Raw genomic sequence first — 18,319 nt, forward strand, 5'->3', positions numbered from 1 at the left:
TCAACCAGTGCAGCTACGCTTTCATGAAAGTTTGAGCCACCTGACTTGCCAGACAAGTGTGTGACTCAGACAAACTATTCCAGGAAGTTGGCTGATGGTTTCTCGTGTTGAGTTATTGTGCACTGTGACTATGTCCTCTTCACAAGTGACTATGTCCTCTTCACAGGAGAATACTTAGACACCTGGCCCCAAATACAGGTAAACATAAAAGTATCATTTTATAACTACACTAATGTGTTTGTATTATATGTATTATTGATACAAAATTCAAAATCTACAGGTATATGTGACTTATCAAAAGACAAAGATGTTTGTTGTACTGTGGCTTGAATAGTTTTGACTCATTCATTCTATTACAGAAAAGACAACAACCTATTTTATAATACAGACCTTATTTTTGCACAATTTATTTTAGCTGAATTCTGAAGGGTGCTTTTATCTTCAGTTCTTCTGGTCATAATGGTGAATTCGTATTGGAATTACTCTGCATTGTAAAATAGTGTCATGCATTTACTCATTGACCACAAAAAAGTGAAGAATAGTGATAATAATAAATATTTAGTAGTCCTGTGTGTCTATTTTATAAAGTAATAAATGATTCATGGTTTACAGTAGGTAAAATTTCATTATATCCTTTAGCTTATATAAAGTACACAAAAGCTCGTTCAAGAAAAATAGAAGTTTAAACCATTATTGTTCTATTTTCCAAAATCTATTGTTATCCACTTAATTGTCTCATTGTCTTTGTCTGTATTCTAAATGGTTACATACTTTTTTATGAAAGGATGTTTTAATCAAATGTCTGCCATGAAAAAATGAATAATAATTTTCAAATTAAATTTAGACTGTGAGGTGAGAAACTGTTTTATTGTTAGAGTTTATAAATTTTCATTGCTGTAATCAGATTCCACAGATTTATTTACTTGCTAGAAGTGCACTTATTAGTTTGAGTCACAGAATGGGTCATACGGTATGCATGATGTATTTTAGTTGTACTTCCTTTAATGTATTGCTCTTATTTACTCACAGAGCTTAATTATATTCAAGATTTGTATTTCTTATTGAGACAATGTTATTTACATGGGCTTTGAGAAAACTGGAGCACAGTTCTATTCAAAGATCTTGATGTATAGTGAGTTTTTTAATCCAAAAGAATTATTAAATTAAATGTGTGTTTGTCACCTACATTAAAAAATGCAGTCTTTGACATGTCTAGTATTTAAGCGTCACAGTCTAAGGGAGGTTATCGAATGACTTTATAAAATACCTTTGATCATCATTTAGTTAAGGGGTTTATTAAAAAAGGAACATTTTTACGCAGGTAAGCAGCAGTTATGAGCATAAAATAAAATGTGACTATACTGTAGCTTTACAGAATATAGGATAGATGTTTCAAGTCACGGTTTTTCTCTGTCCTGTTACTACTGCAAAACTACAGAAGCAGGGGTGAGAAAGAATGGGGAAATATAATATGTTAATGTTTTGAACCACTTGAGGAGAATGAGAACTAGTTTCACAAAGGATTAAATAAATTGTTGCTGTTCCTGTTGCGATGACAGCTAACATTGCGCTAACAGCCTGGCTAAAACACAACCAGCGGGCAGTGGTGAATGTACCTCATGAATCTATCAGGAGGGTCTGACAGTGTAGAGGACCTGAGCCCACACAGCCCCTTGTAACATGGTAGTAGCTGCTTAGCTCTCTGTCGCTGGAGCACGTTGCTGTCTGTGATACAAGGCTAATAATTGAAATAAGACACAAATTGTTCTTAGATGGATGATTGGAAGTAGCAAACACACCTGGGGTGTATTAACATGAACCAGAGAGTCAAATACTGTATTGTACAGTTATAGCAATTAAAACTGCCATTCTCTACTGTGATTTGCTTCCATTTGTTCCATGTTTTCACTGTATTTTCAGCCTGTAAGAGTGTGTGTTATGTCTTTTTGGCCTGTAGGAGGCTCCCACTGTTAGTCCTAGTTAGTAAATGTATCAAAATGCCCAAAAAGAGGATTTTGCATGTTTAGGAACCTTTATTTAACAAATGTTCCAAAGTTAGCAGGCTAACAGAGCAACTCTGCTCTGTGTAAAACCTTCCCCTGGACTGTAGTTACTGGAAGGTCTTACAATCTAACCAGGAAATCATGAAGGCATAGGGGTGAAACGTCTTCTAGAACTAGTCAAATAGCATTAAACAGCGCCTGACTTGGACGACTGGGGATTTCCACAGCTTGCAATCTTTACCGTGCTGCTCTGCATGTTGCTTCAAGCATGAGTAAAGAGGAAAAAGATAAGAATAGCATGCCTTTCATTCTTCTCATTCTCTAATGTTAAGCAGGTTACAGTAAATAATGCCAGCGTCAGACTTGCAAAGTCAGCTTCATTCTATTTGATGTGCAATTCAGATCTAAAAGGAATCCAATGTAAGCATACAGTAAATGTCTTCTTAACGCTAACTCATTGCATTAATTGTTGTTTGTTTTCTCTCTAGTGAAGATGGCATTACCAAAGGCAATAGGATGCACAATTGTTCTTCTGGCTATATTCTACAGTCTGGAAAAGCAGGGATACATACAATCTGTGAAAGCCTTCTTTGAGGTGAGAAAAACATAGCTAGTGTGATTGATTATTATACTGTACATGTTGTTGTACTTAGTTAATTCACCAAGTAGAATTCAAACAGAGGAAGTAATATGGTTCAAATAACTGTTTCTGAATTTATTCTAATCGGTGGGACAAAATCAATCAAAGTCACATCTCCAGAAGAATGTCAGCTGTGCGTGGAACCTAGGATTCTGTCTGGGACACAAGTTGTGTCTTTCTCAGGAATTCACTCCAGCTCAAGGCTTGGGAGAGGGTTTTACTCCCCCATCCTACATCAGGCACTCTCTATAACCTTGAATCAGTGGATATCACCTGATATCAACAATCCTCATCACTCATTTTGTTCTCAGTGGAGTAAGATGACTCTACCTGTTTACCTAAAAGGAAATATTTCTGGAGGCTCTTGACAGTGGGCATTCCTCAAAATTTGTTTTTGACAGAAATACAAAGTTCAAGAACAGTAGCTGTCCTTGCACTAATAAGTGTACTAACACACACCACTATACAGTAATATGTCCTACGACAAATATATATGCCTTATATGTCTTAGTTTCCACTACAATGTTCAATAGTACATACAATATTTATCGGGGGGCAATTAGGGTATAAAAAATACAATTTTGACTTGAAAAAGTCAAAGTTGTAATAATATGATAACAGTGTGTTATTAATTACTTTCCCTCAGTATGTACAGTACAATAGTAGCATTTCCAATCTACAATTTAACAGCGGAGACAATGTTACTCAAAATGTAACTGAATCCTAAACTAAAACTCAGTTTACTCAATTCACATGTTATATTAATGTTAAAGTCAAATTAACTACACACACACAAAGATTAATAAGCTAAACAAATGTTTCCTCAGAATTTGATGGATGTAAAGCCATCATACATTGAATCCAGACATAAAAGAGCAGGTGAGTCAGCTGCATCAGTTTGAAAACAGTACTGGCTTACAGCACAAGCTTGGACAATTAATATGTATCTATGTCTATGTCATGTTTTCCCAGCTCAGTCGAATTTCTCCTCAAATTCAACCAATTATGAAATCCAAGCTCTTATAAACATCTCTGACCAGGATCTACTTACTCTCAAAAGCATTTTAAGCACACTTTCTTTTCCTATATGGATTAACAGTTCTGTTGAAGTTACCAGCATTAACACCACAACAGGTAAAGCATCGTTTCCACAGTTTGCCAAAGTTAAATATATTTTAAAAAAATCTAGTTTCCCTTATGCGTGGCTTTGTGTTCTGTTGTTGGTTTAGTGTGTTCACCCAATGTGACTGGATTCCAGTGCAGATGTGAGCCGAACTTTGCTTGGTCATATAACAGCTGCATCGCCAATGGGGCATGTGATGCAATCATAGACAACACATGTGGATGCATTGATGCCCTTCCAGCTGATGGCCAATACTGCCAGCTAAACACCACCCAAGCAGGTAGAAAGTTGTTTCCTCATTCATTATTTGCAGATAATTATTGGAAAGCAATAGGCTTGTGCAGTTTAATTTACTGTAGTAACCAGTAACTTCTGTGCCGGTTCCAAGCCTGGATAAATAGAGAGGGTTGCATCAGGAACGGCACCCGGCCTAAAACTTGCCAAAAACAACCATGCGAATTGTCCATGAGAATTTCATACCGGGCTAACAAGACCGTCACCGATGCTGTTAACCGATAGGGTGCAGATGGAGATCAGACTACTGTTGGTTGAAGAAGGAGAGGAGGCAGAAGGGTTTGTGCACAGAGAAAGAAGAGGAAAGGCAGGAGCACAGAACTGAGAATAGGGACTCTTAACATTGTCACAGTGACAGGGAAAGAGAGAGATCTGGCAGACATGATGGAGAGAAGGAAGGTAGACGTGCTGTGTGTGAGAGACAATGTGAAAGTCTATGCCAGAAATTTGTTTCATATTTTCTGAATTTCTTAATTCTAGAACCATCTACTACAACAACAACAGCAGTTCCAACAACAACAACAGCAACAGCAGCACCAATTGGTAAAATATATGACATGAAACAACTCTTGAAACATACATTGTAACTTCTACAATATAGACTGTGTTATGTCTCTGTTCAAACTTTGTGTTTGATTAGTTGGATACTTCATCATTGTTAATCAACACGATTTGTGTTATGATGATTGCACATACAGAAAAGTGTGTCTTTCTAATGGTGGCACACCAAAAGATATTAATATATTTTCACCTGATCTCTTCTATTTTTCACAGTGGACATCGATTTAGTTATTGATCTGAGTGTCCCAGTCTCCAGTCTACGGCCAGAAGACTTCTTTTCTCTAATCAGGAGCACACTGAGCAATTTAATGTTGCCCCTCAATATCACTCAGTCTTTAAATGTAACCAGCGTGAATTTCACAACAGGTGAGAACTTATTGTACACTTGCTTGTTTTCCTTCTGAATCGGTGTCACTGTTTTACTGTAGTTTGATCAAATACTGTAGTAATGTTGTTTTTGTGAACACTGTGGCTTCATGTGTTTTCATATTTCTTTAGAGTGCTATCCAGACACTACTAACCAAACACTGTGTCAGTGTGAGAGCCAGTTTGCTTGGCCATGCAGCAAGTGTAAACTCTACGACGCATGCAGTAATAACAGCACTGAACCCTGCGGATGTAATGATACGCTTCCATATGACGGACAGTTCTGTGTACCAATCACAAGTAAGCATCAATGCTCTTTAGCTGTGAAAAGCAAATCTCCACTGTTTCTGACTATGTTTGATATAATTAATGTTGTTTTATTTTCATCTGTTAAACATAAAGTTTCACCTTAAGTGAACTACTGTAGGTTTACTGTTGTTTTAAGGTTTTTGATGTTTTTCTGTGCAGAAGAATGAACGCTTTAATGTCTGTTGCTCCACAGGTGTAAATAATTGTATAAGACCAACTCCAGGTATGAGAAATGTCTTATTTTTAATAGATAAAGTAGGAACAAGATTTGTACAGTTGCATAGACAAATGTTGATGTTTAGAAATTTGTTTATAATATAAAATAGTTATTAATCATAGTTAGTCCTTCTGGTTTGTTTCAAACAGTAGAACCACACAGTTTTTGTGCGTGTTTCTAAATGTTTAAATAATAGGACCCCACATATTTTGTAGTATTATACCCTTCTCATTGATTGACATTAATTTTTACAGTTCTTGGACATGTAAAGCATCAATTCAACATATTTATTGTATTTACAGGGACAACACCAACGCCAATAACAACACCAACGCCAATAACAACACCAATAACTACACCAGCACCAACGCCAATTACAACACCAACATCAACGCCAGCACCAATTGGTAAAATATATGACATGAAACATAGTCTTCCATTGTAACTTCTACAATGTAGACTGTGTTATGTCTCTGTTTAAACTTTGTGTTTGATTAGTTGGATCAGTACTTCATCAATGTTAATCAACACAATTTGTGTTATGATGATTGCACATAGAGAAAAGTGTGTCTTTTTAATGGTGGCACACGTTTGTAATATATTTTCACCTGTTCTCTTCTATTGTGACAGTGGACATCGATTTAGTTATTGATCTGAGTGTCCCAGTCTCCAGTATAAAACCAAAGGACTTCTTTATCCTCATCAGGAGCACGCTGAGCAATTTAATGTTGCCCCTCAATATCACTCAGTCTTTAAATGTAACCAGCGTGAATTTCACAACAGGTGAGAACTTATTGTACACTTGCTTGTTTTCCTTCTGAATCGGTGTCACTGATTTACTGTAGTTTGATCAAATACTGTAGTATTGTTGTTTTTGTGAACACTGTGGCTTCATGTGTTTTCATATTTCTTTAGAGTGCTATCCAGACACTACTAACCAAACACTGTGTCAGTGTGAGGACCAGTTTGCTTGGCCATGCAGCAAGTGTAAACTCTACGACGCATGCAGTAATAACAGCACTGAACCCTGCGGATGTAATGATACGCTTCCATATGACGGACAGTTCTGTGTACCAATCACAAGTAAGCATCAATGGTCTTTAGCTGTGAAAAGCAAATCTCCACTGTGTCTGACCATGTTTAATATGATTAATGTTGTTTTATTTTCATCTGTTAAACATAAAGGTATGTCTTAAGTGAACTACAGTAGGTTTACTTTTGTTTTAAGGTTTTTGATGTTTTTCTGTGCAGAAGAATGATCACTGTAATGTCTGTTGCTTCACAGGTGTCAATATTTGTCCAACTCCAGGTATGAGAAATGTTTTATTTTAATAGATAAAGTAGAAAAAAGATTTGTAAAGTTGCATAGACAAATGTTGATGTTTTGAAATTGGTTTATAATATAAAATAGTTATTAATCATAGTTAGTCCTTCTGGTTTGTTTTAAACAGTAGAACCATACAGTTTCTGTGCGTGTTTCTGAATGTTTAAATTAATAAGACCTCACATATTATGTAGTATTATGCCCTGCTTATTGATTGACATTAATTTTTACAGTTCTTGGACATGTAAAGCTTTAACTGAACATATTTATTGTATTTACAGGGACAACGCCAACACCAACGCCAACACCAACACCAACACCAACGCCAACACCAACACCAACGCCAACACCAACACCAACGCCAACACCAACACCAACACCAACACCAACGCCAACACCAACACCAACACCAACGCCAATAACAACACCAACACCAACAACAATAACAACACCAACAGCAATACCAACACCATCGGCAATAACAACACCAACGCCAATAATAACACCAACATCAACCCCAGCACCAATTGGTAAAATATATGACATGAAACATCTACTTCCATTGTAACTTCTACAATGTAGACTGTGTTATGTCTCTGTTCAAACTTTGTGTTTGATTAGTTGGATCAGTACTTCATTATTGTTAATCAACACAATTTGTGTTATGATAATTTCACATAGAGAAAAGTGTGTCTTTTTAATGGTGGCACACGTTTGTAATATATTTTCACCTGTTCTCTTCTATTGTGACAGTGGACATCGATTTAGTTATTGATCTGAGTGTCCCAGTCTCCAGTATAAAACCAAAGGACTTCTTTAACCTCATCAGGAGCACGCTGAGCAATTTAATGTTGCCCTTCAATATCACTCAGTCTTTAAATGTAACCAGCGTGAATTTCACAACAGGTGAGAACTTATTGTACACTTGCTTGTTTTCCTTCTGAATCGGTGTCACTGATTTACTGTAGTTTAATCAAATACTGTAGTATTGTTGTTTTTGTGAACACTGTGGCTTGATGTGTTTTCATATTTCTTTAGAGTGCTATCCAGACACTACTAACCAAACACTGTGTCAGTGTGAGGACCAGTTTGCTTGGCCATGCAGCAAGTGTAAACACTATGACGCATGCAGTAATACCAGCACTGAACCCTGCGGATGTACTGATGCGATTCCAGATGATGGGCAGTTCTGTGTACCAATCACAAGTAAGCATCAATGCTCTTTAGCTGTGAAAAGCAAATCTCCACTGTGTCTGACCATGTTTAATATGATTAATATTGTCTCATTTTCATCGGTTAAACACAAAGGTATGTTTTAAGTGAACTACAGTAGGTTTACTGTTGTTTTAAGGTTTTTGATGTTTTTCTGTGCAGAAGAATGATCACTGTAATGTCTGTTGCTCCACAGGTGTCAATAATTGTATAAGACCAATTACAGGTATGAGAAATGTCTTATTTTTAATAGGTAAAATAGAAACAAGATTTGTATAGTTGCATAGACATGTTGTTTAGAAATTAGTTAACCAGTTATTAATCATAATTAGTCCCACTGGTTTGTTTTATACTACCACCACTTTTAACACCGACGCCTTTAACACCAGTGCCTGTGTTTCTGAATGGTATGCTTTGAATTAACACTTGTACTATAAAGTCCTGCATATTGTTTTACATTTTCTCATTTACAAACTGTAAAACCATTTCTGGTTGGTTTTACAATTTTTATTAGTTGCTTTGACCTGTTTTGCTTAACTAGGTTCCACTTATTTTCATCAACACTATTTAAGCAGAGCATCAGGCACATCATCAGGCAAAACAGTTACAGTTTTTATTGGTTGCTTTGACGTAGCCGTCCTGTGAAACAACACATTCGCACAACAGTTCACACACAGATCTAAACAGCTGCTCTTTGCCTTCAAACAATATAATCTGCAATGAAGCACAGCACCTCTACACACCCTCCAGCTTGTTTTGTTTAGGTTTTTTTGTTTTGTTTTGTTTTTTACTGTTTTATTCCACTGCACTAATTATCATATTAGCACAGATTAGGCCAGAATTATTCATTTCTTCTGAATTTCTAATTCTAGAACCACCTACTACACCAACAAAACCACCAACAAAACCACCAACAACAACCACAACGGCACCACCAACAACAACCACAACGGCACCACCAACAACAACCACAACAACAACAGGAACACCACCAGAAGGTATGAGAAAATTTAAAATTTACAGTATTATTTTAAGTGTCATAACAACCTGTATTTTACCATTTACCACTGTAGCAACAGAAACGAAATACAGTAAAGAAGAGATTTAAGTTGTCAGCACCTTTATAGCCTTAACAATAGGGTGTGTATGTTATCTGCACAAATAGTGATGCTGTAGGTCTATGAAAGATACATTTTAAAATGATTATTGGATACACTAAAAGTAAGTAAGCTAAGTAAGATGATGGTTCAATGGTATTTAAATGACAAACAATTTACAAAATACTTTTATCCGTTTTAACAAGGTTTGTGTTGTGTGTAAAATCAGGCCTATAACTTTATTTATTAAAATCCAAGTGCAAGTGAATAGAGGCCTAAGTAAACATTTTTGTGTCATTAATCTGAAAACACCAAACCCACATAGACGTGCAGTAAAAGACATGTATTGCATTAACTAGTGAAGCAAAAAATTAAACAAACTGACTTAATGATAGAACAAGTGAGGATACAAAAGACAGTATACCACTGTTTAGGCTTCAGTATACTCAAATTAAACATGTTTTATTGATTCCTGAAATTAAATAAAAACAATCCAATAGCAGGACAACTAATCCTAGCACACTCCTATGAGATGTCTGGACTTTTTCTGGTTAAGGGTGACATAACGTTTTATGTCTTTGCTTTATAAAACAATGTTTGAATAACAAAGTTCTCAAACTTTTGCAAATGCAACTTTTAGTTCCCCACAGTCTACTACACTTAAAATTCTGTGTCATATTCTGTGTCTCATGAAATTGCATCCTTGTGATTACTGTGTTGCAGTGATGAACGCGTCTTTTACCATGAACTTACCATTTGATCCTTCATACAATAACCCAAGCAGTACAGTCTACCAAGACGTGAATAAATCTGTAAGTTGTAATATAATGTTCTCTGTCTGTCACTTGTTTTATTTCAGTGTTGATGTACATGTGCTGCATGTATGTAATACTATAGTCTTACATTACTGTGGAATGAATAATAAAGTCTCTTCCACTGTTAAACAGATTCAAACACAATGTGCAAATTACATCTCAAAGCTTGTAATTGCAAAGATAATTACTCTCCGGTAAGTCATCTATGTATATATATTTATAAAATTTCCCCACTCGCCCCTTTCCTTGGAGCGGTCCTATTCTGTTTTTCTATTCTGTTCTTATTTCTAGGTCCTGGGGGCTAGGGTCCTGCGCAGTATCTTAGCTGTTCCTAGGACTGCACTGATTCCAGATGTTGTTCCTGGGATCTGCTGGAGCCACTCTCACAGCTTGGAGTTACTAGTGTTCCTATAACCACGGGTACCACTTGTGCCCTCACCCTTCACATCTCTTCTATCTCTTCTTTCAGTCCTTAGTACTTCTCGATCTTTTCATGCTCCTTCTTCCTGATGTTGCTATCACCTGAGATTGCTACACTACAGCCTTGTTCCATTTTGGATTGATTGACCATTACCAGTTTGTCAGTCTGTATCTGGAAGTCCGACAGAATCTTAGCTTAGTTGTTTTTAATCACTTTTGGAGGTGTGTTGATTCAAAGGTATGTTACTTTTACATACATTCATACCAGGGTTACTGCTGTAGTAGCATTTCAATCACTCCCTGTTCTCATCTTTTGTCCACGAATGCTTTATTCTTGGTCCAGTAACCCACTTCACATGAGGTTGCCCTGGTTTCCTAACAAATGACACGGACCTTGTTGACCGAGGCGACGTCCGAGCCGGTGTGACTCTTATGACCTTATCTCTCATTGCGTAATGAGGTAGGCAGATAGCATAAGCCTAAGGGCCAAGACTGGATGGCTCTGAGTACCAGATCAATAGAGGCTGGGATCTACCACACCAGGCAGGACCCCAAGTGCAGGCTGTGCAAAGATGCCCCTGAAACAATCCAGCACATAACAGCGGGATGCAAGATGCTATCAGGCAGGGCATACATGGAACGCCATAACTAAGTGGCCGGCATAGGGTACAGGAACATCTGTGCTGAGTTCAAATGGGACACACCTCCAAAGGTGAAGAGAATGACAGGGCTAAGATCCTGTGGGACTTTCAGATACAGACTGACAAAGTGGTAATGGCCAACCAACATAGTAGTGGTGGACAAACAATAGAACAAGGCTGTAGTGATAGATGTAGCAATCCCAGGTAGAGCAACATCAGGAAGAAGGAGCATGAGAAGATCGAGAAGTACCAAGGGCTGAAAGAAGAGATGGGGTGAGGGCACAAGTGTTAACCATGGTGATAGGAACACTAGGGCACTAGGGGCTGTAACAGGTCCTAGGATCAACATCTGAGATCTCTGTCCAGAAGAGTGCAGTCCCAGGAACACCTAAGATACTGCGCAGGACCCTCAAGCTGCCAGGCCTCTAGTAGAGGACCCAAGCTTGTAGGAGTAAGACCGCTATATATGTATACTGTATATATACTGTATATAATATAACATAATATTTATATTATATTTTTTTATTTCTGACTTACAGGAGTGGAAGCACCATTGTGGACTTTAGTATTAGTGCACCTTCTATTAGCACTACAGATATCAATTCAGTACAGACTGGGATTTTTACACAGTTATCAAGCACATACCCTTTGATATTCAATGGTAAGGCATTTCTTAATTTACTTTGTCATGTAATGTCTGACTGATAACATTTTAACCTATATTTTTCTATTGTTTTTCAAGGCCAGTCACTGTCACAGACAGTATTTTATGTATCAGCCCAAGTGACTTGTATGATTCCACCAGAGCTTAAATTTGGTCAACAATGGTATTCAACATGGAGCTATAACGGCATCTCAATTGATACAAATACAGGTAGCAGATACAGCAATATAACCGACCCCACTGGAACAGCAACATTAAATATTGCACAAGCCCTCACCAGTGACAGTGGTAAGAAATAGTGTTTAATGCTGTCAATACATCATCAGTTGTCATAAACACACATGCAAGGGAGGGAAAAAATATTCACTTTGTGCTTTTATCTGCACAAAAGCATAATCTAAAAGTAATATGTGTATTACAATGCAAAATCACTGGCTAAATCAAGATTCAAATAGCTTACCACTAATGTGAAAACAAATAGATTTATTTTTACTAACTATTGTTATAGTTAATTCTCAGCATGAATTGATTTCATTTATAGTGCCGAAATTTCAAATACGGAGTCCCAAACCTTAGAACAATTCTATAATTCAGTAAAATTATGATCTTTCTGTTAGTTTTAACATCGTAAAAAGGGAAATTAAATTTTTGAAATGTTAGCTTCACAGTGATTTGACTTTCAATTAGTGATCACCATCATCTAATTTAATGATCACCATAATCTCATTTCAGGAATTTATCAATGTTTGCTAATCCAGAATAAGATAAATGGCTCATCTTTCCTTCAAACTGTTGGTCTCAGTATCATTGAGACACCATTGATCACAGTTTCACCAGTGAGCGCAAGGCTGCAGTGTGGAAAACCTATAACACTGAATTGCTCTGTCAGCTCAGGCTATCAGGTTAAACTCCTGGGACCTTCAGGTAACCCTACAGTACAATGGAATACCATATTATATTACTTTTAAGATTCCATTGTTCACATTGTGTGTGTGTGTGTGTGTGTGTGTGTGTGTGTGTGTGTGTGTGTGTGTGTGTGTGTGTGTGTGTGTGTGTGTAGGTGACGTATCAATCCCCTACACCTACACCCCTCCCCCTTCCTCCTCTTCCTGTACAAGCTCTAGGCCTGTGGATGAAATTTTCACTTGTCAAGTCTTGAATTACACACAGTTTTCGTCCAAAATAACACTGACATTATCCACAGACAGTGAGTATTAATATAAGTATTTAGCAAATATAAATATATGTTTTTAATAACATTAATAAGTTCACACAAAATGTCTTTTTAGTTTTTACATGCTATAGTCCTGTTTATGGATATGGAAATACAAACGATATTGCTAAAGGCCCATGCCCAACAAACCAAGTGGGACAAATAACAGCAATTTGTGATGGAAGTGCATGGAAGGAGCAAAAATTCAACTGTGTTCTGAAGCCAATTTTTGACCTACTTGTGCAGTCTCAGGTGAGGTGGCTTTTCAGATTTGCATGTACTCAACATTGGTTAACCACTAAGATTTTAAATTGTAATTATTACAAATAATACTGTCTCCAGTATCAAATTTTATCACTAGCAATTACAAATGTGTGTTTTCTGAAAATACCACAGTATTTTTATTTGGTTGGTTTATTTGGTGTTGTTCACGAGATGATGGTTTGCTCGATATGCTTCCGGTACAGTAGGTGGCACAAAACTGCTAACTTTGTTATTAAAGATGGTGGAGTAATTCTGTAGTTACAGTGTATGACTTTATCATTATAATTTGGATTTCATCTCTAAAACTGCTGAAGCCTCGTTAGCTGTGCTATAACTTTGAAGTTTCCTCCTTTCTGCACTGCAAGAAATAGGGAGTACCGGTGTGTAGCATCCTTATTTGATGAGCCCAATGCTTGCTTTGTGCAGAATGCAATACATATTATAAGCTGAATCCTTGTCTTCTCTTCAGTGAGAGGAAGTTGCCTTTGCTCTAAACTGCTCAATCCTTGCAAGTAAAATCCTGAAGAAGGTCTTAACTGATTGTGTCTGCTTTATTTAAGATTTACAATAACAATATCAATAATATCTAACAATATCCCAGTCCCAAGTAACTGGACTGAATGACAAATATCTAAAACATTTAACCATATCTAAAATATTAAAGACAACACAAATATTAACACAGTTAATAATTATTGATTCTTGTTTTATTTCAATTTCATCTTACAGACTTTAACTGTCGCTACCCTGCCAGCATTGCTGAGTAAGCTTAGCACTTTTACTGTCAACTCTACGACGCAAGTGGTTGAATCTCCAGCCACCATTAACGCCATGGTTCAAATACTCAACAATGTAGCAAATACATCACAGTCATTAAATATTAACATAACTCTAAATTCAACAAAGGTATGTATGCCTGCTGGGTTTTCTGACAATATAGCATACACACTACTGTTTTTATATTGTTATAACCTCTCTTCAATTTAGGATGTCTTAACAACGTCAGGTATCCTCACCACTGCCCAGAATTCCTGGAACACTATAAACAACAATTTCACATTTGGAAACATTAGCTCATCAACAAACGGCAGCACCGTCTTAAATAACAGTATTAGCTCACAGTTCCTACAGTCCCTCGAGACCATAACAACCAGAATTATTAATGACTCGTTTGATATTAACACCACTTACGTTCTCTTTAAGAAAACAACCTTTAACACCTTCTACAGTTCTGAATTTAATTCCTCGGTGGACGTAAACATATCTGATGCTAATGGAGGAAGTCAGTCACTCACTATTATAACATTTTCTTCAATGAATAATGTTCTCCCTGCAAGAAACACGAGTGTGTTCAACTCAACCTCTAACATCATCAATGGGAAAGTGGTACTGGTCCAGTCCAGTGCCACTGTCAGAGATATAGCCCTCACGTTTAATGTTTTAAACAGTAGTTTGAAAATGCCTCAGTGTGTTTTCTGGAACTTCAGTCTCTTTGATGGTCTTGGAGGATGGGACAACACAGGGTGCACCCCAGTCACAACTGACACTGGCCAATTTGTCACTTGCAACTGTACCCATCTAACCTCCTTCTCTATTCTGATGTCACCATTCAGTCTGTCTAACCCTGTGTTAGATTACATAACCTACATTGGAGTCGGCATATCAATAGCTTCCTTGGTCATATGCCTCATAATTGAAGCTGTCATATGGAGAAAGATAAACAAAAACACTACTTCCTACTTGCGTCACGTTTCCATAGTTAACATTGCCGTGTCTCTCCTGATAGCAGACATTTGGTTCATTATTGGGGCATCGATTTCAGGCAAAGGAAACATGTCTGCCTGTAGTGCAGCAACATTTTTCATCCATTATTTCTATCTTGCTTTGTTTTTCTGGATGTTGGCCTCAGCTCTGCTCTTAATCTACCGCACAATTAGTGTCTTTGATGGGGGCTTGTCTAAAGGATCAATGTTGGCTATTGGCTTCTGTCTAGGATATGGGGCCCCGCTCATTATTGTGATTATAACAATAGCTGTGACTGCACCCAAAAATCAATACATCCAAGATAATGGGGTCTGCTGGCTCAACTGGAATCCGTCCAAGGCTCTACTAGCATTTGTGATCCCTGCATTGACGATAGTGGTGATAAACCTAATCATCCTACTTGTGGTTGTATACAAAATGCTGAGGAGAAGGGCAGTGGGAGGCACCGTACATGCAGCTGAGAGGCACGCCCTAGTGGTCATAGCCAGGGCTTTGGCTATCCTCATGCCATTCTTTGGAATAACCTGGGGTCTTGGAGTTGGAACACTGGTGGCCCCATATAACCTGGGAATCGCCATTACATTTGCACTTTTTAATTCACTGCAGGTACAAACACATACTTACTATTCTGTTGTACTTTCATAATTTATTACCTTAGAGCTTAAATAATAACATTTTGTTCTTACTGAAACTATACTGATTGATGATACTGTTTCATCTATGAAGGGTTTCTTCATATTGGTGTTCGGAACACTGTTGGACAAAAAGGTATGTAGGTCAACATACAGTTTTAATCACTCTGTAGTAAAAATCTTCCCACATTGATATACTGTTTACTGTATCAATGCTTCCACTTTGGAATCTCAGCAAAGGGGGCAAAGGTACCTTTTTGGTAATAGGTGGAGAGGGATAATTAAATAAAAAGGTCCCACACAAGGAGATTTAAAGATTGTCTGTTGTAACCTTTAAAGTTTTACTGTGCCTTTTGCAAAGATGAACTGAAACCGTGTTTTAGCATGCAGTATGTTTATTTTTACAATATATGAATTAAAACCTTGTGTAGGACGTTATATGCATGTGTCATCATCTTGCTAATTTAATAAAATTAATTTTCAGGTGCGGTCAGAATTAACAGCAATGTCACAGACCTCCAGTGGTGGAACAGGGGTAAGGACATTTTTCTTAGTAATATTACTTTTACTCTTTTTAAATTTTAATTTTGTGGTTGTTTGTTAATTTCCAAAAAAAATTTTTTTTAGAGCACCAGTGCTGGAAACTCATCATCAGGCGCATTGGGCTTCTTGCGGAACTTCAGAAGAAGAGGTATCAATTAGAAAAAAATAATTCTATGGTTTCCGTTATGTAAAGTGAAAGGGCCACATCAGACAACTGTCAGGATTGAAATGTTCACATGCCAAAACAGCTGTTGTCTGATACACGTTTTTGTGGATAATTGTTAGAATAAAGAAAAACAACAAAATGTAATAATTAATACACAATATAATTAAGTAATATAAATACAAAAATCTTTAGCAAATACATAATGAAATCTAATATTGATATTTATTGATTTTGTATGAACATATGATTGTAAAATGACATTTACTTTGTAAAATGTTTTAAAATTGTTTTGTGACAGAATCATTGATTGAATCATGTCTTTTCCTGTTGTTTTTTCAGATGGTTACAACGTGTCATCTGGCGTCTCAACATCTCAGTCCTACTCTAACAGTTGAGGATCTTTGTAATCAACTTTGGTCAGTTTAAGTGACCAAAAAAGCAAGAAAGCTACTGCAACACTTTTGTTCTTCTTTATTGCAGCATTTTATTTAAATATGAAGGCAAAATAAAACCTTATGGATTATAATATTTTATAAATGTTATGTTTTGTAAGTGTATATATGTGTATGAACAGTTTTTTTTATTCTGTATTATTCTGCATTTACTGCAACACACTGCATTTTAATTTACTTTGATTTAACATATTTATATATTCATATGTCCTGTAAAATGCTGCTGTGTGTGACTGCTGAATGCCTAATGCTCAACAGGTCACTTTAGATAGAAGATATATATTGAGAGTATATGTAATTTGGCTGTAGCTTTGTTTTACTTTGACAAACAAATCAGTTCTATTGGGCAAGGCCGTCTTACACAGATCAGTGAATTTGTTTGGTGTGGTTACCTAATGACAGTTTGGCTTGAAACAAAACTATGAATTTCCTGAAGTTTATTCAGAGTTATTCAGAGAAAATATTTAAAAAATATATCTCTAATCAATGTACTGTAATGCCTCACAGAACTGTCTCACTTATTGTATTGTATTGTATTGTATTGTATTGTATTAACTCTAAATTTAATGAATTCTGAATGAATTTTTACTTTCTTGAGGTCCAGTTACAGTTTTAAATTTTTGTACTGGAGCTATTTGGGCATAGTTTAATTTTGAGGAGCATAAAAGTGAACAGGAGTACAGGTTTTATACTGTAATATGATCTAAATATCTTCTATCTTTTAATTTAAACCATTTACCTTACTGTGAAGCCTTTTGGCTAACCTGTTGTTGGAAAGTGATATATAAATAAATGTTTCTTTGATTTCATCTCTCTGCCAAAGTAGTAAGGAGTGAACTACTGTCCTACTAGGAGTCTTCCATAATTTTACAGTAAATATTACCTTTCAGTCACAAATTAATGTTAATGGAAACAATTAAAATGCAGAGACACTTGACCTAAATGTATTTGTATGTTGTATCTACTCTCACTAATATTGTTTCATTTGTTAATAATCATTCTTAGTTTAAATACGCAATTCACACTGTGATCAATGATCTATTTGTGATGAATATAATTAAAAAAGAATAGATATCACTTCAATTTCTCCAGCATATTTAACACCATCCAACCTGCTGGGACCTGGGAGAGAAATTGAAAGGCATGCAGGTTGAACCCCCCCTGATTTCATTTATCATGAAATCAGGGGGCTTCAACCTGAAATCATACCTCAACTAATGCCCTTACTGTAGTATGTCCGCCTACAGACCTGTGTGTCCTCTTCAACCTGTACATCTCTGACTTCAGGCACAACTCAGAGTCCTGTCATTTCCAAGATTTCTCTGATGCTAATGTACGATGTATCCAGGGTAGTAACGTCAGAGGGAGTGGTGGACAGTTTTGTGGACTGGTGTGGACAGAACCACCTCCAACTGAACATCAGCAAAATAAGGAGCTGGTGATTGACTTTAGGTAAACTGGGTCCTGTTTCTATTAAAATGAAGAAGTGGAGGTTGTGACTGAGTACTGTACAAATACCTGGAAGTGTACTCCTCAGCTGTGAACAAGAAGGCTCCGAGCAGGATGTACTTCCTGAGGAGGCTCAGGTCCTTTAACGTC

At 36.7% G+C, this 18,319-nt stretch overlaps 1 protein-coding gene across 1 annotated transcript; it reads left to right on the top strand.

The window, feature by feature from the left end:
• The first annotated feature begins 46 nt into the window (after window positions 1-46).
• LOC114850114 (uncharacterized) lies at window positions 47-17,797 on the top strand. Its single transcript, XM_055506504.1, is given in 31 exon segments — window positions 47-198; window positions 2,492-2,598; window positions 3,471-3,522; window positions 3,616-3,777; window positions 3,873-4,046; window positions 4,541-4,603; window positions 4,835-4,987; window positions 5,120-5,287; window positions 5,490-5,519; window positions 5,816-5,920; window positions 6,144-6,296; window positions 6,429-6,596; window positions 6,799-6,822; window positions 7,119-7,367; window positions 7,591-7,743; window positions 7,876-8,043; window positions 8,246-8,275; window positions 8,922-9,047; window positions 9,870-9,958; window positions 10,094-10,155; window positions 11,562-11,683; window positions 11,765-11,974; window positions 12,419-12,627; window positions 12,629-12,893; window positions 12,976-13,151; window positions 13,893-14,069; window positions 14,151-15,533; window positions 15,654-15,695; window positions 16,044-16,094; window positions 16,187-16,250; window positions 16,608-17,797. Coding segments are annotated over 30 exon segments (4,986 nt in total). The 5' UTR covers window positions 47-198; window positions 2,492-2,496; the 3' UTR covers window positions 16,664-17,797.
• The last annotated feature ends 522 nt before the right edge of the window (window positions 17,798-18,319 follow it).

This window comes from Betta splendens, chromosome 24 (genome assembly GCF_900634795.4).
Source record: "Betta splendens chromosome 24, fBetSpl5.4, whole genome shotgun sequence".
NCBI classification, from domain to species: domain Eukaryota; kingdom Metazoa; phylum Chordata; class Actinopteri; order Anabantiformes; family Osphronemidae; genus Betta; species Betta splendens.